The sequence below is a fragment of the Pleurodeles waltl genome, chromosome 6, assembly GCF_031143425.1.
Source record: "Pleurodeles waltl isolate 20211129_DDA chromosome 6, aPleWal1.hap1.20221129, whole genome shotgun sequence".
NCBI classification, from domain to species: domain Eukaryota; kingdom Metazoa; phylum Chordata; class Amphibia; order Caudata; family Salamandridae; genus Pleurodeles; species Pleurodeles waltl.
The window spans coordinates 656,347,702-656,371,881 of record NC_090445.1 but is presented as its reverse complement, the minus strand read 5'-3'; the positions used below and the strand labels follow the sequence as shown (position 1 = coordinate 656,371,881).

Genomic DNA, 24,180 nt, shown 5'->3' with positions numbered 1-24,180 from the left:
CATGCGGGTGGAAGTCTTTGAAGGGGTGGGGTGGTGTGTGTGTGTGTGTGTGTGTGCGCGCACGCGCAGAGTGTCCTATGGCAATCCTAATGTCCTCCCACATCTGACATTAAAATCCAGTTTGGAGCAGGAACTGTACCCACAACAAACCAAGAGACAGAAGTATGGTAAGACAAAATCAGGGTCCTCCAGCAACCAGACAGTGGATACACAAGATTTGTCTGGCATGGCATCCTGTTCTCTCCCTTTCAATTACCCCAAAGTATTATGTGGAAAGCGAGAGACAGAAGATTGGTATAGCACATCAAGGTCCTCTGGCAACCAGACAACCAGACAGTAGATACACAAGAATTGTCTTATCCTTCTGTTCGCTCCCTTTCAAGTCTGGCCGCGGAGTTATATGTGAATCCAGCAGACCTTGACACTGTAGTGTCAAAAAGGATGCCCACAGCTCCCACCTTGCATATTCTGTGGAATTCATGAGACTCTTCTCTACTTATTTAGGTCAGCCTATTGTTTGCTCCTGGGAGTCATTCCACACCTTTTTCACAAGTTTTCAAGGATACTCACTAGCTGGGAGACTCTGGAGAGTCAATGCAGATTAGCCTCTGGGAACATCAGGCTGGGAAAAGGTAATGTTCTCAAAGTTACTTTTCCGTAATATTTATTAAACATCTGACTATACCATTGAGTTGGATCTTTTAATAACTATTAAGAATAGTTGCTTAATTATTTTTTCTAGCTGGTTGCATTCCTGAAATAGTTTTAGAATTTTAATCTCTACTCTGGTTATCTATGTAGGACAACAGGGCCTGCCACAGTAAAAGTTGCTTTTGGGTGCTAGTCAATGTAAAGATGTGTTAACTATAAATTTCTACATATCTTACTTTTAAATATCATGAACCCTGCCTTCTGAGTTACAATGCCTACATAGGTGTGACTTATTATTAATTAAAAGGAAGGTTGTTACCTGATATAAAGGGAATATTTTGACTGCTCGCAGTGCATGTTTTGCACTGTTACAGTCAGGTTTCGGTGGTAGGCCTGAAGCAATGTTTACTGTCTCACTATAATAGATGACACTATAGGTGCTGCAGTCCGCTAGTGACATTGAACTTTCATGCTCTTAGCTACATTTTCTACCACATACTGGGGAGCTATAGGTAAGCTAAATATACCAATTAGGAGCATGCCAGTTTGACCATGTGTAAAAGAAAGCACAGGCACTTTATCACTGGTTAGCAGGGTAAAAGTGCACAGGGTTAGAACGCCAGTGAAAATAAGCAGTCTAAAATGGGTGAAAAATCTGGGGTGACCACGCAGAAAAAACTGATTTCCTCTTGCGGGTTGCTGCAAGAAGTGGCGTTATGGCGTAATTTCAGGAATTTCATTTAATAAGAGTAAGACAAAATTCCTGAAATCACGCTACCTCTCCCAGTGTATTCGCCCATGCCTACTTACAACTGATCTCTGGGGTCCAGAATAATGTGGGCTTACAGTGCTCCTCCAGCAGGTGCCTCGGTACCTGCTCTCTCACCAGTCCTAAATCACAGTAAGTGCAGCGCTCTGAGACCCAGGAGGTCCATTGCTCACTCAGAAACGCTTCCACAGTGTTTTTTTTTCATTGAAATCATCGCCAACATATGGTTCTGTCAAAACGTGAAATGAAGCTTAGCATATTTTGTTTGGTCTTTCTGTGAATGCTGTGCCTCAAAATATGTTAGCTTGGGGCCCTCTGTACCGTCCTGTTTAGCATAGAAGTGGCAGACTGATAAAAAAGAAAAGTTCATTTCAGGACTCTGGGGCAATCTGGCAGTCAGGTCAAATGCCAAACACCAATTCCTGAGACCATCTATCAAAGCGACATTGTATATTGTTCATTCCAATAAATCATCTGAATCCAAGCACATGGGTCTCACTTTATAGGAGGTGACATGAGGACCTATATTACGCTTGACATTCTTCACCAGTTTTGTTTTCCTTCTAACTAACTGTTTCATGCTGGTACATCATGACACATCCTACTAAAGGAAATGTGAAACTCCATGTTCAAAAAGGCAAACTCTCGTCTTACAGTGGTGGTATAATGTGTCGCTGTTGACAAGGTGCCACTTGTTCTTCAGTTCCCACGTCACCAGCCCCAGGCCATCTATGCCTTATTTTGTTTTCTTCATTGTTGAATCACTTGCATCTTTGAAGCTAACACTTTACTGTATGTGCTAGACTCATCCTGCCCCTCGACTGCCTAAACTGAAAGGCAAGGAATCTTATTCCAGATACTCCTCTGCAACCCTGCATCTACCTGAGAGCAAAACATTTTAATCTTTAGGTGGCGATCACCTGGCATCGAGGAGTAGGCTCTAGTTTAAAGGTCCCGTTGATATGCAACGCACTGGAGAAATCAGAGGTATGTTTTGCTAAAAATGAGCGCGAAATGATGGGTGGACTTTTCAAATGTGGTTCACTTGCGAGCGCTGTGTATCAACCCAGGGGTTAAACTTCGGTGAATCTTCATCAGTATCGCTTAGTCCCTCTTTCATGTACTGATGAAGCAGAAAATGAAGGTTCTGATTTATTAACGCTTAAACGTAGTGCTGAAATAATCATGTGTGACATTAACCGAACTAATAAAGATTGTACGGGGACAAAATGTGCCCTTAGAGTAGTTTGCCAACATTTATATGCGTGCTTTATGTAACGTGGTGTATTAGAATTGCACTAATCCGACATAATCATAAACGTATGCTACGATTTGCTTGTTTGAAATGCTTTAGCTTAGCATTACTTTAGCTGAGGCTTTGGCCTAGTGGCCTGGTCTCACGGTTTAGATGTTCGTATTTTTCCAATGTGCTATTAAACGTGTATTTCTGCTTGAAGCTGTACTTTTCCACAGAAACTGTTCACATGCTTATCTTAAAGTTTCGTGCCAGCATGGCATATTTTCTCTTTAATTCAAGGTCGACTTGCAGGTGCGGACAATGGAGGCTCTGAAAGTGAGCTAATTGGGAGACAATGTTGCGATTTGCGTACCCATCTCCAAGGATAATGTATGCTTAAGTAAAAGCTTGAGAACTGTCGTTTTTGATTGGACAATTTGAAGCTAACCTATGAACCCTCCAATGGAGACCCTACAGGACTTGAACTGTTGTCTATAAAACCCAGGTGCACGAGAAGAAGGTAGCCATTACCAGCTCGATACCCGCCATTTTGCAGACTTCGTAGCTATTATGGCCCACTTTGCTGCGACGCCATTTTGAGAGACTTTGATGCTTTCTCTAGTCGAGAGAAAGAGACTCTAATGATTCTTGCCTTAGAGACTGTAACTTTAACTTTGATTTGTCCCTTTGCATGAAGTAGTAGTTTTACCTTGCCGCCGTGAGGCAATTGCCCCGTCCACCCCTGCCCCTTTGTCCCGTCCCATGCTGATCGAAAAACGATACCTGTGAGACGAAGACTTCATTGATTGCTGATCGGAATTGGTAATTATGAAAGGAAATTGTAAAATTGCATTGTGTTTCTTTTAGGTAACCAACTGCTGATTTTGATAAGGACCCTAGCTAGGAGTTTTCTAAATTTATGTTGCTAAATTGTTTTTGCATGAAGTCCCACATGCTGATGCTAATTTGAGGTTAGACGAGGATTCCATATGTCGCACGATGCAATTTGAGATCTTGTTATGCTGACTAAATGTACGCAATTAGTTCATTACAGATTATCGTATTAGTGCTTTGCATTGCCATTATCGAATGTCTTGTGATTCAAATGCTACATAGATTACACTTGTTTCGACGTTATGGACAGCTATTAATGTTCATTTATGTTTATCATTTGGTGTTGAGACACATCTATATCGTGCTAGCTTTGTTAATATAGGGAAATAAATTCACTAACTTTGCAATAAACTGGTGTGGTTATTCCTGGCTGAAAGGTCAGGGTTCGCCGAAATGTATTCTGGATTAATTGTTAAGTGTTATGTTGTTCAAGGGGTTGCTTATGTGCGTTATTGATAATCGATTGATGAGATCGATTGATTAATAGTACAGAGAGTTCCCACTTAGTCAAAAGATTCATCGGCCTAAAGAGCGTCCGAACACAGGTAAATTATTAGTACGGACCGCTCTATCAGTACCATATGGATTGAGCCCCCTCATCCTCCAGGCAGTTAGTCTGACATCTAATTAATCTAAGACTTTGAGTCCTCCCACAGTAGATGATACACATAGGACCGCCACTCCAATTCCACCAAAACAATCCCTCTCTTAAAATGACAGAGGTCTTAGGGCCTACTGGCCATGTGTAGGACTTCACTTCCAGCCCTCTGCGGTGCTCATCGATAAGTAGTAGGGGTTGAACTGCTGCCAGGCTCTGTCTTCAGTCTTAAGATAGTAGGGTTCTGGCCTTGTGCTATTGTCTAGGCCCATGGTGTGAATGATAATGGGGTTCCCATCTACTTTTATTGACCGAGACTGTGTAGTCAGGCCCCTGGAGGAATGGAAATCCACTAAGCCCAGTTTCTGCATGAGCCATGTGATACCACATTACCTCTGAGAATTAACAGGTGGGAAGGCAATGAATCACCAGGGTTTCCCGCCAGGGTGTCAACCCATACATACCACAAACAGCACCAGAATTGTGCATAAAGAACCCATATCAGAGAAGAGACGCATGCACCACTTCTTCTGCAGGCATAACATGCATGATCTGTAGTAGAAACATGGACCTCAACACTTTCTAGTGGTGGTAGATGATATTTGAACAGTTCCCAGTGAAATACTTGCACTGAATTCCAGCATGTGAGTGAAGATAGTGTTCCCAACCTTTGCCAGAGGGGTTCCGAGGGGCAGGGGTGTCCCCCAGATAATCATGAAATAAATTGAAACAAATAATGTGTCTTAAAACATAATTGTCACACAAATATAAAACACAATCACAGGCTTTGAAAGAGCATTCATGACATTGTTTCAGGATTTCAATGGTGTCCAATGAAGCCTAACACTTCCCAAGAGACAATCCATTTTTTTCAAAAATTGGTAAGCTCACAAACCTCCTGCAATGTGACATTGCCAACGTTTTGCCAAGTGTGCCCTGCATACACAACAGGTACCCTTATGCCAAAAATTACATATAATGTTCAGAACAACAAAAAACTCACCCAGGCTGCAGACTATTCAAAACTGGGAGGACAAAATAACTCTAAACTTCACATGCCACACTACCATCACATCACACCTGAAGGAGTTCCACTGGCTCCCCTTTCACAATTGAGCATAAATCAAATCCTTACCCACAGTTTTAAGGTACTACACAAAACTGGTCCAGCAAAGCTCAACAGTCGTATCTGTTTTCAAAAACCTTCCAGGCACCTCCGCTCATCTGGAATTCTACTTGCACACATCCTGCACATTCAGAAAACCAGATACAGAGGTTGAGCCTTCTCCTACATCGCTCCTAAACTGAGGAACGACCTGCCACTACACATAAGAGCATTCTGCTAACTTCTTGAATTCTGCAAGAAGCTAAAGTTCTGGCTTTTTTAGTAGTCCCACTAGACCCTAGGTGGCTAAAGTCACACTTGCTCCGTGCCAGGATACCATCCCAGATGACAGTGTGAGCTACAAATCTGTACAACATAACATAAACTAGTTTTATTTTACTCTGGTTTGGATTTTTTCTAACCTATGAAACAATCCAAACATCTGGTTCCTCCTTGGGGCAAAAACACAAAAATACCATGTTTAGCTTCAGCAAGGAGTAAGATATGGTATTTATTTTTCTTTTGCTAAGAAAGTAACCAATAAGAGTCAAGCTCATCAGCGGGGCAAAGATATGCTCATCTGTGTCCCAGCACAAAGGCAAATGCTGACTGATTGTTTGTTTTGTGTGGATTGTTTTTTAACCTAAGTAAAACTAAAAAAAAAATATTTGGCTTCTACAAACACAAAGCTTCTTCCTCTTAAGATGTGTGTCAGGGACTAAGAAACAGTCCGAGGCACGGGAGTTGATAAGAGCAAACCAGGAAATCAAGGCTGAAAGAGAATAGACTGGGAACAAGCCTAGCCTACCTAGTACCTGTCCTGCCAATCCCCACCTCCTGGGATATTCCTTGTGTGGGTGGAAAATTAGTGGTTAGGAGCTGGTCTGCTCCTCTTGTCCTTTCTACCACCTCCAGACAAACATGGGTTGCGCCAGTGGGTAAGGCCAGGGAGACGCTATGGGCAGTGATAAGTGCTGTTTGCCCTGCCCACCAGCTCGATCTTTGGATAGACCAGGAAAGAGCTAAGGAACCCCTCTCTGGCTTTTCAAATATATGTGTGATATCATGTAACATCACATCCATATTTATGAGAGGGTGGATAAGCGAGCGCTTGTTCACTTCATTTATGAGTGTAGAGATCAGTCACCGACAAGCAGCTTAAAAGCACTCCCAGCTCAAGGAGGAGTTTATTCCCCACTGGGGGTGGGTTAACTAAGTTAAAAAGGGCACCGGTGGTGGGGGCCCTCAGCGGCTGTGGTCTACATACCAGCCTTCTTGAGACACTCTTTCATGACAGATAAATAAGTCAATAGGATAGCCAAAGGGTTAGGAGAGAGACAGCAATGAGGCAGAACCATCCAGCCATTCCCAAGATAAAAAGAAAAATTAAAATGTCTAAGAATTTATAACCTAAATCATATTAGTGCTCCGCTTTATTTCCTTTGTGCTGCGAGGCCTTTCATATCATGAAGAACTACTTATCTCTGTAAACTAAACAAAAGACATTTTGCGTTATATCAGGTTATGTAAATGTTTGTTGCATTGCAGTTTTGTTGTTTTTTACAAAGTGCCCCATAATGCACTTCTACCATTACGACTGTATACAGGCGCTGCTATTAACCATTCAAATGGTACTGTCAGAAGGTTGAAAGGCTGAGTCTTTGTTGCCGGCCATCAAACGTGTGACTTGCAAATACAGCATATGACAATAAGAAGCACATGTCCTTCACCTGAATGCACCATAGTAATAGGACACCTCTGCATCCTTTGAAGTGATCAACACCTCATGCCCCTCATTGTCAGCTTCTTATAAAAACATCACTACAGCAATAGTGATCAACAGTTAACAGTTATAGTTACACCAGCATTTCCATAGGAAATGCTTTTTTGTTTTGCCAATAACTTGAGTGTTATTTGAAGAATCTTCATGAAACTTCCCAAAAAAGTACTATGTTTTATCTAGTTTGTGTAACAGACATTTTGGGGTGATCCTTCAAGTGGGGGCAGAGAGGAAATGGGGGCCCCTCAATGCAAAATTCCCATGCATTTTCCATAGACTTTTTTTAAAGAAGCAATACCACGAAAACTGCTAAACTAAATTACACCAAATTTGGTAGGAAGGTAGATCTTGGTCAAGAAATTATGCATTTTGAGGTTTGGTTTAAATCTGTTCAGTAGTTTTGGAGGTATTAAGCTTCAAACATTTTGTATATCTGGATGGACTTGTGCAAAGCCCTCAAATCCAATTTTAAAAAGAGTCCAGGGAGCTCTTTTATCTCTGAAATGCAGGAGCAGCTGCCTCCAACGTGGACAAATGTTACAGGCAGACATTACAGGACTGGGGACTTTGTTCCTTATACAGAGCTTAGTTAAAAACAAATATATATAAGGGCCCTCTGGGTCTTTTTTTTTTTTTTAATGGGCCCTGGGTACTCAAAACCCTGGGGCCAACCAATAACTTCAGGATGGGCGAGTGTGTGTGTAGGGCTCTTAAGGCTCTGGGAGGGGGGAAACGTGCCTCCCTCCCCTAAATTTAAAATATGGCCCCAGAGCATGAGTCCCCTGGGTCCATTTGGGCTCCGGAAGGGGGCCCATATGTCCCCCTCCCCTAATGTTATCGTAGTTGGTCCCCATGGGATGGTGTCCCCGGGCCTCTTAAGACTCAAGGAGGGGGGCCATGTACCCCATCTCCCCTAATAAAAAATGTTGGGTTCCAGGAAGGGGTGGAATATACCCTGGGTCAATAGTGGCTTGGGGAGAGAGGTGTCCACCCCCCCACCACCCCCCACTCCCCCTTTAAAAAAAAAAAATGCATCAGGGCCTGTGGGCTCCAAGGCCAATAGGGGCTTGGGAATGGGTCACGCGTCCCCAGCTCCTTCCCTTCTTACCAAGAGAAATCAAAGTCGACGTTAATCGGATTTTTTAAACAAGTAGAATGGGAGCTGTTCTGGCAAAATTAAAACTGCTAGGTAACGTCGTTCCCTGTAGGTGTCTCCCACTTCACCTCTCCTCTACAGACTCGCCTGAGCTGAACCCTCCTGTAGCTTGGGCACTCTGTGGTCTGCTATCACACCAATGCACGCCGTGTATGCTGTTATTTTTACTTCGAAATTGTAACGTAAAGGACTCCCATGCAGTCCCAGCTGAACTTGAAAAAAGTATAAACTAAAGTTCCGAGGATTTATTAATAGCCCATGTCTGGCAGGGTGTGCGTTTTAAGGATGGGGGAAGGTTAGGAGCTGCACTTTAATGCTCGCCGGATTAACTCTATTCCGCACTTCAAAGGCTCAACGTGCAACCTGTTGACGAGTCTGTCTTTCCTGATAACAGGCGCCTGCTTGGACGATAAACAAACTGCCACTCGATAAGCAGAGCAGAAACGGGAGGAGAAGCTTCCAAAACAACACTCTGAACCTTTGTAACTCCGGAACATGGCGGAGCGGGATGGGTGAGTCATCCCTGTCCTCGCTTGGATCCCGACTCAGATCTACAATGGCCCCTGCGCTTGATGCTAGATTTTCCGTTTACTAAATGAAACACTGTAAACCGGTACTTTGGTGCAATTAATTATTCAGTAGAAATAGCGCCAGGCTACACCTCTCACAATGCACCAAGTTATTAGTCTATTAACTGAGCGGCTAAGTCTAGAAATGTAGCGTCTCCAGAACTACGGCTGGTAAAGCAAAAAGACCATTATTTGTAACCACAAAGTGCATTTATAGTGAAGCAGACTGCTTCGAGGCGCGCTGTCCTCGCAGACCCCAGGATTGAGAAGGGCACGCGGGTGGGTGACCATGCCTGCCTCTTTCTGGTGCTGCCACCTCCCTGAACTCGGGCGAGCTGAAATCGGGTTCAATGCTGTTCACTTAGTCACCTCAGCTACTTTCTTGAATAACAGGCATACGATTGTTGCTTTTCAAAGGTGGGAGTCATGGGGCCTGAAGTCCTTGTGAGTGCATTCTCCTCATAATGCCCATCAATGCCTGCTCCCATACTGCCCACCCGAATACGGCTTCTTACAGAGATGTTTTAGGGCATGGAGATTAAGTGATTTACCCAGAATCACAGGATGTGGAGCGGGCGCCCTGACTCGACCCTAGCTCCCCAGCGCCAAAGTCGGCAGCTCTGGCACTTATACCACACCCTCGCCCGTTCAAAACGGAGTCCCCAAAATATGTTTGGCACGGAGCCCCCAAAATCCTTAAGATGTCCCTCACACTGCCCTGATTGCTATTAAGTTGCCGGCGGCTTACAGTCCATAGCTCACAGTGACCAAATGTGCTTGCTTCTTACTCTGCCGAGATGCCAGCCTCTGAACATGAATGTTCACCCCGGCTGCAAAGTGCACAACAGTGCCAGCTTCGCAAAGTGCGCCACAGTCAGATCGTTACAGTGCTGGCCAATGCTTCTCAGGCTGGTCTGGCCCACCAGACAATATATGGTCAGAACACTCATCACATAATCTAATACAATCATACAGTGACCCCCCCTCCACAGTCCCCACCCCACGGAACCCCCCTCAACAGCCTGCCAGGTGCCATCAGGCCACCGTGTGGCACTACACACCATTGCGTTATACAGAAGGCCCTCGGTATCTGCTTCTCACGCTGCCCACCATTGCTAACTTCTCAGGCTGCCACCAGTGCTAAAACCACAAGGCTGTCCATCGCCTAGTGCCAGGTTCAGACATGGCCACGCCGGGGTGAACCATACATAATGCCCCTCCTACTTGCTTCCCACAGTGCGTGTCGTGCCTGCTTCTCACACCAGTACTAAACTCTCACTGTGCCAACCGCTCCCTGCCTCTCTGACTGCTCACCAGCGTCGGCTCACCCCACTACCCGCCCGCTCTAGCCGGTGAGAGGGAAGTGAAGCCGATACCCCTTCAGTGCCTGGTCTCTACAGCGTCTGCCGCTTGTACGGGCAGCGGCGGGCATGTTTCAGGGGAGAGCTCTGTTTTGCAAGCAGCCTGCAGTGCACATGTTGCTCTCGTGTTTGTTGGGACTTTGGAATGTACACCCTCCTGCGCTTCGTAGAAGGTGCATTTGAGATAAAAACTACCACAAGTAGAACTACTGTTCGGGGCCCCCAAGCCAGAACACAACCCTCCGCCGCCCATGTTTTCACAACAGACACGGGCTGCTGTGGGAGCTGGCAGCCTTGCTGCCGAGGTACAGCCTCGGAGACGGCTAAAAGCACATGTGCTCATTAGAGAGCATATAAATACCAGGGAGTCAACCCGAAAACTGCTGGGTGGCCCGTGGGTCTGTGTAGGGGGTTCCACACCTCTTACTGCCGGACGGGGGTTTCTTCCGGCCCCAAAGGAACATATTAAAAGCCTAGGGATATGGTTGGATCCATCTCTTACGATGGATCATCATGCCAATCATATATCAGCTATTTGCTTTGGCCTTCTTAGACTTCTAAGGAAGGTCCGGCATATCCTCCCTCCTGTTGCGAAAAAGCTTATTGTTCAAGCATTGATTATATCTAAACTAGACTAAGGAAATAGTCTATTTGCTGGGTCACCCTTATATGTCAAAAATAAATTACAACACATCAAATTTAAGGTTCTGTGTTGTATCCACAGATCCCTCCATAACAGGGGCCCCCAGATACTGAGAACCATTTCTTCCCCTTACAAGCCAAATAGAGATCTCAGGTCAGCCTCAGTGGCCCTTGCCATCCTCCCCAGAAAAAAAAAATCTAGATGGGGAGGTGCCACTCTGGCATACCAAGGGGCCAAGCTGTGGAACTCCCTTCCCATTGGTCTTCGTATGACGACCAATGAATATAATTTCCAGAAGTCCCTTAAAACTTGGTTGTTCTAGGCGCTGGTTTCTCTCTCTCTGTCTGCTTTGGTTCGCGGTCCTTTAGCGCTGGGAAACCTGTCGGTAGCTACGCCTTTATAAATAATATAAAATAACATAACGGGCTGACTCAGGTGCCATGCAGTGCCTCTGAAAAGCCGGTGGGCCTGGGACAAAGTCACATGCTGCTCTCTAGCTCACTTGCGGCTGACTAGCCTTGCTCCCGATACCTCAGAGTAGCTGACGTAGGAAACCTCCGCATAAATTGGCGTGAGTGACTGATTTTGTCCCGACCCTGAAGGCATCTCAGGAGCAGTGGTCTCTCTTGCAATCTGAATCTAAAGCCTGTCATGTGACAGACCACCCCAGTATCCGATAGACCTGTAGGCACAGGCCTGTCGAGGAATTTTCACAAAAGCCTCGTTAGGAGAGCCCAGCTCTGCCTGGGACTGTGACAAACACACATCAACCTGGGGAGGGCAGGCACTTACTCCCGTTCACCACTTACGACAGCTACTGACCACCACCTTCTTTAGGAAAAGGTACTCACCGTCGCCGGCTCGTCTTCCTCTCTGGCTCCCAGGTGCAGGAGGATAAAGAAGATCAGCAGAGAGGCAGCAAGTGCCGCGAAGCGCTTCAAGGAGCATCGCATGGCCAAGGGCAGCGCCCCCTCGGGGATTGTCACCGGGTCCGCTTCCTGTTCGCAGCAGTCTTAGGACGGTAGAAAAGAGAGCGCAAGAACATAGTGAACAGGACACTGGCAGGCTCCTCTGTGCCGATGCGAGTGGCAGAACTTGGGGCTGTTTCTAACAAGGCTTCTGCTGAGCCGCTCCCTTTCCCGGGCGGGCGAGTGCACTACAACAGAAGGCCACACGAGGGCAGAGGTGCCTCGTTACGAGGGAGCACGCCTGTGGAAAGCGGCTACAGTGGCGATCACAATTCGGGGGTCACGGGATGTTTGAAGTCGGTCTGCTGCCTCAGCGCGAGTCTCTCCGGGCTCCACAAGTGGCCTTCAACATTATATCAGTGACCTACTAGGTAATGGCTACTCCTTAATATGCAGAAAACAGACAACTTTCAGGATGCTGTCGTGCAATTTCACCTGTAAAATGGTGTCAGAATTCAAATGAATGTCCCGCTATATGAGTTAACCACCCCGCCAGAGTTTTGTTTGTAAACCACGTCACTAATTCCTTCACTGTACATATTCAGTGGCCGATGAAAGCTTGTACTAGTCTGCCATGCTGGCTCTGTTCTGTGGAGAACGGAAGACAGCACCTGCTGCTTTCTGTGAGAGAGGGAAGTTTGCTTTGTTACTCCCACCTGTGCCTACCCTGTGAGGAACCAAGCAGCACTGCTGCTGACTCATTTGTATGTGTCCCGTGATGAGGACATCTTGCACTGTTGCTGCCCTACCTCCTCTCAATAAGGGAAGCTTGCACTGTTAGCCCAAGGTGTACTTGTTCTCAGCGGGGGCTCCACCTATGTGAAAAGGGATGGGGGGCCAACAGGCGAAACATTTTTCAAGAAAACACTTAACTTCGCCGCTGTCTTCTGCTGCCTCTCTGCTCTTGTGGTATCCCTGCATTCGCTGAGACACCAGCACAGGCTCCCCAGGAATTCTGGCACTGTGTACATGCTAAACATAGCATTTAAACAACATCAGGATTTGTTTGAGCATCAGTCACTGCCGCTCAGACACAAGATTGGGGTCTGTGCTGTTTCTCCAGCCCAGCTGTGTTTACAGCCGGGTTGGAGAAACCTATGTGCGAATGTGTGCTTGGCTGGCCTCAGACGGGCGGCCAAACCACAGGCTTACTTAGTGCACTCTCCCTTCCTCCAACCTCTCCGTGGCCCAGCCACACCCCTCTCTGCACCTGCTGGCTGAGCCAGCAGATGAAAAATGATGATGCAAAAAAACACCAAAGCAAGCTATTGTTTTATTTTTCATTTGCTGGCTGAGACAAGGGGCTGAAGCCGCTCTGCCACTGCGGAGGAGCCGCCCTTGCTTGTTCTATGATGAAGGGGATGTTGCACAGCTAGATAAATGTGTTTCCACTGCTTATGAAGAAAAATAGATTTATAGGTTTCACGTGCACTATGGACAAGGATTCTTGTACAATATTTGATTTGAGATACTATAGTCCTGAGGAAGTTCTTCTCATCACAGGGAAAATAACTGAGCACTGAAACATGTTGACAGAATAGAGAAGTAGGCTCTATGGCTGTACCCTCTGTTTTTAAACTTTTTGCATGAATACACAATTCAATTTTTTAAAAAAATACTTACGGCATGAAGACACAGTTCCGCCCATTTCAGCACAGGCATACATAGTTTAAACATATTTCTAAGAATTAATAAAAGTAGAATATAAATGTTGACATAAGAGACATACCCTCTTGAAAACTAGGTAACCCATCATGAGGAGATTGTACAACCAATGAACAGCAGTACTTTTCAGAGCTTACAGTATTAGGTGAGGAACCCACTGATGAAGCATACCACATTAGATAGGTGAGGTTTCATCATCCTATAGGAGTATATGAACATATGGTAATTCTTTTAGAGATTTGGGGCCACATGTACAAAGCTAGTTGTTTGTAAATAACAAATAGCACATTTTTGCGATTCACTATTTGATAATCAAAACACCAACGTACAAGTGTGTCTTTGACACATATTGTGATTCCCATTGGGTCGCACATAGACCTACCTCATGAATATAATTAAGGTAGGTCTCAGTTTCCATCCCATTGGGAATCTCAAAAATCACAGGGATGGTGGACTGCTGGGATAAGCAAACCACCATGTCGGTGATTGCTTTTAAATAAAGCAATCTTTTTTTTTAAATGCAGCCCGATTTCCTTAGGAGAAAATGGGATGCATTTAAGAAAATAAAAAATGAAAAGTTTTCTTTGCTCTGTGCTCTTAAAAATGTTTTTACATACATTCACAAAGGGATGGGAATGGGTTACCACCTACTTTAAAGTAGGTGGTAAAATGGGAATGTTTTGCAACCACATTTCGGTCTCAAAAATTTATTTGTACCACTTTGATTTGGTATTAGGAAGGGATACCCTAAACACGCCCCTTCCTGATACTGAATTGCAAACCCAATTTGCAGTTCAGTAATAGGATACCGAAGCCCCAGTAGGGCTCTGTACATTTCAAAAAGCCTTTTTGCATTCACAAACGGGCCAGTTCTGTGAATTTGCTTATTTGCAACCACAAATCTTAGTTTTCATTTCATGTGTGAAACAAGCTGTTTTTTAAAAATGTACTAGATGACGTTGTAACATTTTAAAACACAGCTGACAAGTGGCTCTATGTCATGTACAACATCTTTGGCCAATTCTGCATTTTTCCAACACTACTTTGCAACCTTCGATATTAACCCCACAATGCAATTGTTAAAAGAAAACCACAAGCCCCACAATGTAACATGCTGTTGACTGAAAAGTGCAGAATATATTTATACCATAGTGCACTTGGCATACTTGAAAAATTGAAAATAACATTTAAATCCTGGTTTTCTCAAAATTTTCTTCATTGTTAAACATGGGGTGAGGACAGTGACAGCCTTTTGAATGCAGAGAGACATAGCACTGCTAATGGGCTGACATTAACAGTCCCTGGAAAAAACAGCATGCTAAAAAGACATTGTTTATCAGAGCAATGTGAGCAGCAGAGACACCGTGAAGGGAAAATTAATGCTCTGGTACCCAGTCGTGGCTTGTGGTCGTTAAAGGGGATGGGGTGGTGCGAGAGAGGAGGGGAGCAGGGGGTGGGAATAATAATAAAATAAAATAAATAAATAAACTTACCTTGGCTCCCACACCGCGCACCGCTCCTCTGCTGGCTGCAGGCACCAGCTCCCACCCTGCACTGCAGCCAATCCTGACTCTGCTCGAAGTAGCATCAGGATTGGCAGGGAGCGCCCAGCCAGGGTGCTTCCAGGCAGACTGGGATCCTGTGCAGGCTCTCCCCAGCCCAGCAACAGTGTTTTTGGGCTGGAGAGAGCCTTGTGTGCATGTGTGTTTGGCCGGGCCGAAATGGCTGGCCAAACACACATGCACTCTGAGGGGGAGTGCTGTGGGAGTACTGAGCACTCCCCAAGGACCCTCTTCAGAGCACATCACCCTGTGGCCCCGCCCCTTTAGAAGGAAATGATAACAAACACTGTTTGTTATCGTTTTCTTGTAAAGGTTTTGCAGCTGTCGCTGCTGGGAGTGCGGGGGGCGGGGGGCGACACTCCTCTGCCATCATGGAGAAGCCACCCCTGCTGGAACCCATCTTCCCAAGTGCATCATTGGTATAGATGTCAGTGTGATTTAGGTCAATCCTAAGCATGACCTTGCCTTGAGCTGGTGCAGCACATGCTGCAGATGCTGCCCTGCAAGGGTCGCTAGTGCCTCGCTACATGGGGCCAGCCTGCCTGGCTTTAAAAAACAGGTAAAAACAGTGTCAGATTCTAAAATCTTGCATAGCTGTGTCATAGTCACCAGCGGAAGCTGCTGCATACGTCAAGGGGAGGGAACGGAGATGGAGGGGGAAAAAAAAAAAAAACTTACCTTAACGTCATCTCTGTCTCCTGCCGCCTTGCACTCCCCTTCCCTCCATGTGGTGTCCCAACATTTACTGGGACACCAGCAGAGGCTCCCAAGCAATCCTGGTGTTTCTAACATGCTAAACATTGCATGTAAGCAGCGTCAGGATTGGTCTAAGAGGCAGTAACTGTCGCTCAGACACAAGCCTGGGGTCTGTGCAGTTTCTCCAGCCCGTTGGAGAAACCTAAGTGCGCATGTGTGTTTTGCCGGCCAAACACACATGCGCTCTTAGTGCACTCTCCCTGCCTCCCCTCCCACCTTCCTGTGGCCCAGCCCACCCCTCTCTGTAGTGCTGGCTGAGCCAGCAGATGAAAAATGAAACAATAGTTGAACTATCGTTTCATTTTTCATCTCCTGGCTTTTGGACAGGGGAGGCGACGCTCCTTCACCATAGCGAAGGATCTGCCCCTGATAGTCACTCGCATATCAAGCCCTTTTGCCTCAGAAAGGTGTATGTGGCTGAGGGTGAGGTGATGTCAAGCACACACCAGGCTCACCTGAGTGCAAAGATTGTAAGGGCGGGGAAGATACAGACTGTCAAGTCAGCCATTGCTGGTTTTCAGAGTTTAGTAGGTCTAATATAGAGTCAACCTCTTCTGCTTCTGCAATGCAGATAAGGCTGAAGCAGAGGCTATAACTGCAATAATATAGCGCTTACTACCCCAATGAAGTGCTTTATGGCAGGCATCATGCTGCTCTGTGACCCAAAGTTAGTGGTTAACCCAGTGGTTATTAATTATTGTCATACATTTGTTGGTTATTGGATTAGTCTTGTGCTCTGAGGAAACTGTTTGAAGCCTTTATTCCAGTTTCTAAAGAAGGGTTATGTTAATAGGAGTTAGTTGTAACTATTAGAGTGAATTCATACAAGTGGAAAAATGGGACGAATGCGGTGTGTAGATAGGTTAGATGAGGTTAAGTATTGCAGGAATGGTTACTCAGGAGCATTTATAATTTTGAGGAGGGGTATGGTTAGTTTACTGAAGTATAGTAGTGAGGTGGCAGGCACATAAAAGGGGAAGGTAAACTCAGAGGCACTACGTTATGCAGAAGATGGCATTTAAGGAGAGTCAAATAGAAAGGTAGGACAGAGAATAACCCTTAGGTATAAAAATCAGATTCGTTTTCATGCAGGATATTTTGAATATTTAGATAGGGTGCAATCTGAGGAAGTAGGAAGAGTAGAAAGAAAGACTGAAAGTTGATTACCTGTGGGCAGGTGATATAAGTTGTTGCATCTTTGGTTGTTTCTTTTGGGTGTTCATGTGTTGATGTAGTCTGTCCATTTTTTATATAGATATTGAAAAATTATTGAAATTGTTTGGCTTTGCATTTGTTTTTTTAATATGGGGTACTGAGTTATGTGGTATGTCTGGATAGCTGGTCGTTTAGGGTTGCATAGTAAGATTTTGAAGAGTGAACAATCCATGGGGTTTGCCCTGATTATTCTATTATGTGTTTGAGACAGGTCTATATGTGATAAGTTTCCAGGGGAATATAGTTCTCCCTGATATTAGGGGTTGCTTCTAAAGGGATTCAGCTGATTTAACTCTTCCTTGGACTTAGAGGATCCCGGAGGGTAGCTGTGCGCAGGGTAGGTGGAAAATGAAACATCTGGGTTATTTGTAGGACCACTGTGAGAATAACCAGCTTTTATGAACTTCTGATCTCCAAAATGGTTGTCAGTAGCTGATCTTTGCATGTTGGGAATTACACAGTTCTGTGGCTTGAAAATAGAGAATGGTGTCACCCATGTTAATCTTTCTATCAGCAGGAATTATTAAGAGCAGTGCCAGTCTAGAACATAAGTTCTTGGGTTGAGTGTATTCTGTGAATTTTGCAGAATGAATTTTGGTCCTTTGCCATTTTTAGGTCTCTCCCGTGACAGCACATGTGCTAAGGCATGCAAGAGATATTGTTTCCAACAAGGGGCTTGGAGCTGTCCATTGCTTTCTATTTGTGGGCTGTACTGTCACTCTCATTCGCTGCCGCCTAATTAGGCAATGTGCACCAGCTTCACTTCATCATCTTTTGTCTGGAGCATGGACAAAGTACTGATGGCTTCATCTTGATTATGGTCCTTCTGCTGCTGGTTCTGTGACTAAGGTACTATTTTCCTTTAATTATTACCTTCCCATGTCTTCCTTGCTGCCTCTCCCATCCCAGACCCATGACCCCTTACCTGTGTTGCATCTTTCCTCCTACCACGACCCCCTTGTCCGTGTTCCTTAATCCTTCCCACCCCCACCCTCCTGTTGTCCGTGTTGCTTCATACGCCTCCTGTTTTCTCTGTTCCTCCACCCCAACCCACCATAGGAACAAATATGCCATGACACAGCAAGCGCTCACTGTGTCATGTCACTTTTTTGGCATCCCATGTTTGAGCATTCCTTCTGTAACTTGTACCCGTTCTGCACAGCAGTCACTCTGCTCTAGAACATGACTAGAGGACATTACCTAAGCCAATAGCTCTAGTATAGATGAGACGTATTGGCTTTGACCATGCCTGCTGGCTCTATGAGTGATGCACATTAGTATTAAAGAGGATCTTCTTGCTATTGGAAGACAGTGTAGAATCTTTAGGACAGGAGTGATGTGGGACTGACATATAGAAGTAGTCTTGCCCTAAGTATTGGATTCTTTGTAGCCTTTTGATTGTTGACAATGAAATGCTGTGCTATAATCCGCTGTTTTAGTGAAGGTTTGCAAGGCTGATATGCCCTTGCTTGCACATTTTGAGGAAATTCAAAATATGAAAAGATGCATCTAAGTGTTTTCATTGTGTAAACAGTAGATTGAGAGAGCCTGTCAGTTTGAGTATTCATGGAAAGTCAAATAAGATTAAGAGATTTCTTAGATTTTTAGTTATTTTTAACAGGATTCCAATTCTTCTGGTCAGAAACATATAGGGTCATAGTATTTCCATTTCCTGCATATCAGTGTTTGAGTTTTTGAAGCATTCAGCTTGAGGTGATTCTAAGTCATCCATTAATGTATGGCTACAAGAAAGGTGTTACGTTTAGATGTTTCTATGTACTTAAGGTATTCAAGTTTGAGAATAATCTTTGTGTCATCCGCATAGTTGTGGCAGATGAGTTGTTAATTCGATTTAATAATGTTTTTTTAATATATATATTAAAAAGTGGAGGTGAGAGGACAGATCCTTTGAAACTCCTGTTTTATGCAATAACAACTTAAAAAGAAATGCAGTGTGTGAATCAGATAGGATCTGTTGTTCAGGTAAGAGGAAATCCAGTTGATAGAAATGCCATCTAAACCAACATATTCAAGCCTAAGAAGTACTGTGCTATGGTGTACTGACAAAAGCTGCAGAAATGTCCAAGAGAAGTAATGCACCCACGCTATTTTTGGGGACTGTGTTTTTTTAGGTCATCCCAAATTTCGAAATGAGCACATTCAGTCTCTTTCCCTGGACAGAATCGTGTTTGCCAATCAGTGAGTAGCATATCCCTATTTTGTCTCTGGTGCCTGAGTATTCTGATCACATTGTGATTTCTCCAAAAAAAGTTGCAAAACGTTTCAGAAATAGTTCTCTGTTATTCCAAAAGTAATCGGCGTTAGGACGTTATGTGCTCCATGAAGTGTGCTGTAGCATCAGCACAGCATTAGACCCTGTCATTGCAAGACAATCCCTGATACACTTTTGTGCTATGGCCTTTTGGATACCCCCAAAACAAAAGTATAACAAAGTTTTCCTACTTGCCATTTTATATGAATGCCTCAGAAATTGATGTAAGCCATCATTGTTTCCCATGTTTTCATATTGACTCCTAGTTTCTGGACTCTGCTGACTATCGCCCTGGTGGGACTCGGTGTCCCAGGGCTCACCCTGCTCATCATTCACAGCAGTTAGCAGAGGGAGGTGCCGGACATCGCGCTTCTTAGCGCTGTCTCCACTCCAGCAGTGCAAGTTTCTGGACTGTGCTGACTATCGCCCTGGCGGGACTCGGTGTCCCAGGGCTCAACCTGCTCATCATTCACAGCTGTCGCCACTTTCGCAGTGCGGGTTTCTGGACTCAGAGATGTGTAGCGTTAAGGTTAAGGGATCAATAGCATCAGGGTCTGACTGGCTTATAGGGCAATCTGGCAGTTCCTGAAAGGCTGGTCTCATAGATCAGTGAATGAGCTGGTTCATGCCTGGAAACTAGAAAGAGCAGGAAACCAACTGCTGCCAGCCAGGTAATTGGTGGGCTATCACCTTGAGACTGCGGGATGGGTAGACCAATGGAGGGTTTTCACTTTCAGAGGTCATCAGAGGGGTTACCAAGAGAAGCACCGCTCTGCAGTTCGACGGATCCCCCTATATTTCGGGTTGTCAACATTTTGCTAAAAACAAAAAATATGGGGATCTTTGACACAAGGGGGACATGATGGGGACGACACAGTTGCACTGTGTGTCAGTAACCTTCGTCATTACATACCACCTCCACAGAGTTCCTCCCCTGCACCGGTGCCACCTCATCCATTCTGTGCCCACACTTGATATGATCTCTCTCTCTCCATGCCACTTAGATACTCTTTGGCTATGCCACCTTGTGCCTGCCATCCATTCTGTGATCACACTCATGACTCTCCTTGTGTGTTCTGCCCCATTTCTGCCCTCACCCAATCTGTGCCTTTGGCTCCAAATTCTATAAAATCCAGGGAGGGATTAGGCATGTTGGCGCCCTTTCTCTTCTCCTTGTACATAAGGGGTGTAGACAGAGTGCTTCAGGGTGTGGCTGCTAACTCACCACAAGTCGATGGAAGGGCAGTACCGGTCTTCCTTTCTGTGGACGATGCCGTCCTATGTCAAGGACCGCTACCGGCTTGCAACGTCTAATAGATTGTTTTATGAAATTTATCGAGGGCAGGGAACTTAAAATAAACCTAAAGAAAACTTAGACCATGATCCGTGGAGAGAGGTGGGCAAATCAAGTAGTCATCATAATAATGGCACACAGACCGTAAGGGTTACGTCATTCCTCTACCTGGGCATTCTTTTTATTACCAGCGGCTCCTTAACCAAGCATGTCGAAAATAATATGTTAAATACAGCCTGTGCTTGCAAGGGTATTTTTAGGTTTGCCACTAAAATGGGCTGTAAACCAATTAGGGAAATTGCCACAATCTACAGAGCTAAACGTATTTCTGCCGTTTTTCATTGCAGTGGGCTTTGGGACTATGCAAATCTCAACGTTTTACAAACACAAGAGAACATTTTCCTCCAGCGAGTACTTTCTGTTCCCAATCCATGTCTGCCGATTTAGTTCTATGGAACTGGGGATGATGCACCGGGAAGATTTTTCATTGACAAAACCTATCCAGATGTGGCAATCAATATGGAGCAACGAGGAGACTGGGTTTACAAAATCAATCATGTTGCATTGTTTAAGATTAGACAAGGCTGTGAGACTCCCGTGGCTCCTGTGTACCTCTATAGAGGTGGTATAGCTCAGCATCTCCTTGTTTTCAGACAGCCCAGATAGCATATGGCACGTGAGTGAAAGGGAACTGAAACTTAGGCTACTTAGCAACAAGACGCATCAAAGACACATCCAGGCCTTCTATGGTTAGACACCTCCCTGTGGCACCAAATGAGGGCTTACAGCAGTATCTGATAACTACATCTAACCTTCAATACCACTTCTCCCTGACATGATTACGCCTGGGCATAGCTCGTGTACTAATGGCTTTTCCAAAAATGAAACAGGCTGAGGGCGACAGTAAAATGTCCTTCTGATGAAAGACCGACCCTATCTGCTTTGCACTTTATTCTATTTTGTAGTTTTTACACTGAAATTAGAAAAATATATTTTAAACCATTGTTCATTGCTAAGAACATTAGGAAGTACAAGGAAGCTTATCTGTTTTCATGTTTCTTAGAGGAGTGATATATGTGCTTCAGAGTTGCGTCTTTTATTTGGAAAGCTATTGGCATTAGCAAACATTTTAGTTTCATGCATCAAATTACCATCTAGGTTACATACATATTTTCCAGGCAGTAGTGTTCGCCTAGTGGGGCTGTTCCTACGGGGCAACCCATATTGTTCTGTTTTTTACAAACTACATAAGATCGCCCAGAGACAGTTGTGGTTCTTTTAAGGGCTTGTGACTATTCTTTGAAAGCCGTAGCTACAGGCCAATCATCTTTCATGTTTTTTGTTGTATAGAATTTAGCGGATAACCTAATTGCACTTTAATTTGATCACCACTAGAATTTATGGGAAGGGCCACTTAGTACGATAAGTGCTCCAATGGATGCTAAGCCCAGTCGAACATTGCATGAACATATCAATTTACAGTAGCACTTCAATGATCCTAAGAACCCTGTCACTAGTTTAAATAGTTTCTGTACCTTATATTGAGACACCACAGCCTCCATATTATTTACATTCAACTTGAGACGGGTTTTTTAATTGTCTTCTCATGACTTGCCATATATTTTTATCACAGATGATACAGGCTGTTAGCTGTAATGTTGTTATGATGATGTCTTTTTATATGTATTATGGAATTGTTGTGTGCTCTTTTAAAGTTTTGTGTTGAAACCGAATAAAGATTTTGAACAGAACTGAAGTGATGCTAGGGATGCCAACAGTATATCCATCTTCTACATGTTTCCTCTCATCCACTCTGTAACCCCTCACACATTCTGTTCCTCCTCACCCACTGTGTCCCAGTACATCTCAATACTATCCCTTGCTGCTTAGGAGTGAGACTAGAAGCCAGCTGCATCTCTTTTTCAGAGCAATCCTTCTCATCACTGTGTAGAAGGTCAGGGAGTGATTCATTGTCCTACTCAACCCCCTGTGTCATTGCTAGGATGTTAATGGTAAAGTCTCTCCAGAGGTATGGCTACAGCCAGTTTACAAGGAACACCACCTTTAGTTCCCATATGGTACTAGCATCCACAAAATAGTTCACATCAAGAACTTTCTCTAGCACCTTTTAGGGACCACATCACTTATTCTTCTAAGCTCTTCTATAAATGGAATTCAGTACCAACATCACCTGGTTCTTCATCAGCTCTTGACTTGCATGAAGGCTTTTCTTTGGATGGCTCATATACTGTGCCATTATGTCAACACCAGGACAGTGCGCGCTCTACGGGCATCTAGAATGCAAAAACCCAACACTCGCAAGATAAAGTAATTTATGCATTGTGATGATATGTTATTGTTTAAACTTTTGCATTGCAGAAAACCAATCCAAAAGATTCATTTTTAAGGTTCTTATAAATACTGTACATTTACAATGTGTTGCTGCAGACATTCAGAGTGTGTTAGGGTGTGGTCCCTTTCCAGGGCCTTCTGGAGACTTTCCCTGCAACATGCCTGGGCGTGGTTCTAGGCTGGGCCAAGACTCTATAAAAGAGAGTCAGCCCAACTTCCAGTGCTCACTATTCAGAGGTCCCGGTGCAGAGCAGCAGCTTCTTCCTGAGCTCCTGTCCCGGCGGCCTATTTGGATTTTCTAGTCTTCTGCACTCATCTCTCATTGGTGCTCACTGTTTCCAGGCGGTAAGACGGTGTTTGGACATTTCCCAACACCGTAATTGAGAATCTTCATATTCTTGATTTTAATTCTTAAATGAATAACAGATTACTTGTGCGCTGCCATTTTTTGACATTTGTATGGTGGTTTGCAAATAGGGAGGACACGCAATTTATTCCATAAAGATTTGACTTCGTTATTACATTATTGTTCATTGCGCGCTGATATTTCTTGACATTTACATGATGTTTTACGAGTTGGCAAGACGTGCAACTCGTTTCATGAGCATTTAACTTTGTTGTTCATTCCGCGCTACCTTTTCTTGACATTTACATGGTGGCATTCGAATCGGCGAAACCCGCGATTCACTTCTCGTGTGTAATTCATGCTGTTCATTGTGCGCTACCATTTTCTGGCATTTACATGGTGGCATTCGAATAAGCAACACGCGCAATTCTTTCCTTGAGTGTTTTTTCATGTTATTCATTGTGCGCTACCATTTCTTGGCTTTTGTATGGTGGCATTTGAATCGGCAAGACGCGCAATTCTTTCCCCGTGTATAAATAATGTAAGTTACTGTGCGCTACCATTCTAAGACATTTTCTTGGTAGCATTTCAAGTTGACACGTCGCATGATTTATTCCTTGAATCTACGTTGTGTGATTTCATGGTGCACAAACCTTTATGGTGTTTAATACTCATATAAAAATCTGCAGTGTGCGCAATTTACTTCCCAATGTTTTTTCTGAGATGAACACAACACAATACCAGAGTTCTAGAGGTAATTCTGTGTGTTCCTGATATGTATTCCTAAAAGGAGATTCATATGGTTGTTTAGAAATTGCTCAGAGTGTTTCCTGATTCTCATGCTAAAGAAAGTACTTGAATCTGAAAGTACTATTTAACTTTTCCTGTTTCCTCCTCAGGTATTTGGTCATCTAAAGCCTAGTCAGTTTTAGGATTATTCTAGGGTTGTTCATGTTTTTCGGAAAAGACGAAGCTTAGAGTTGTAGC

The 24,180-nt window shown here is 44.3% G+C and overlaps 1 protein-coding gene across 1 annotated transcript in view; it reads right to left on the bottom strand.

Moving 5' to 3' along the window:
- Positions 1-12,297, bottom strand: part of LOC138300104 (alpha-1,3-mannosyl-glycoprotein 4-beta-N-acetylglucosaminyltransferase C-like) — a 141,726-nt gene extending 129,429 nt beyond the window's left edge. The window contains exon 1 of the mRNA XM_069239013.1: positions 11,615-12,297. Coding sequence (XP_069095114.1) covers positions 11,615-11,716 — 102 coding nt within the window. The 5' untranslated portion in view covers positions 11,717-12,297. The remainder of the gene's footprint in view (positions 1-11,614) is intronic.
- Between the last annotated feature and the right edge of the window lie 11,883 nt (positions 12,298-24,180).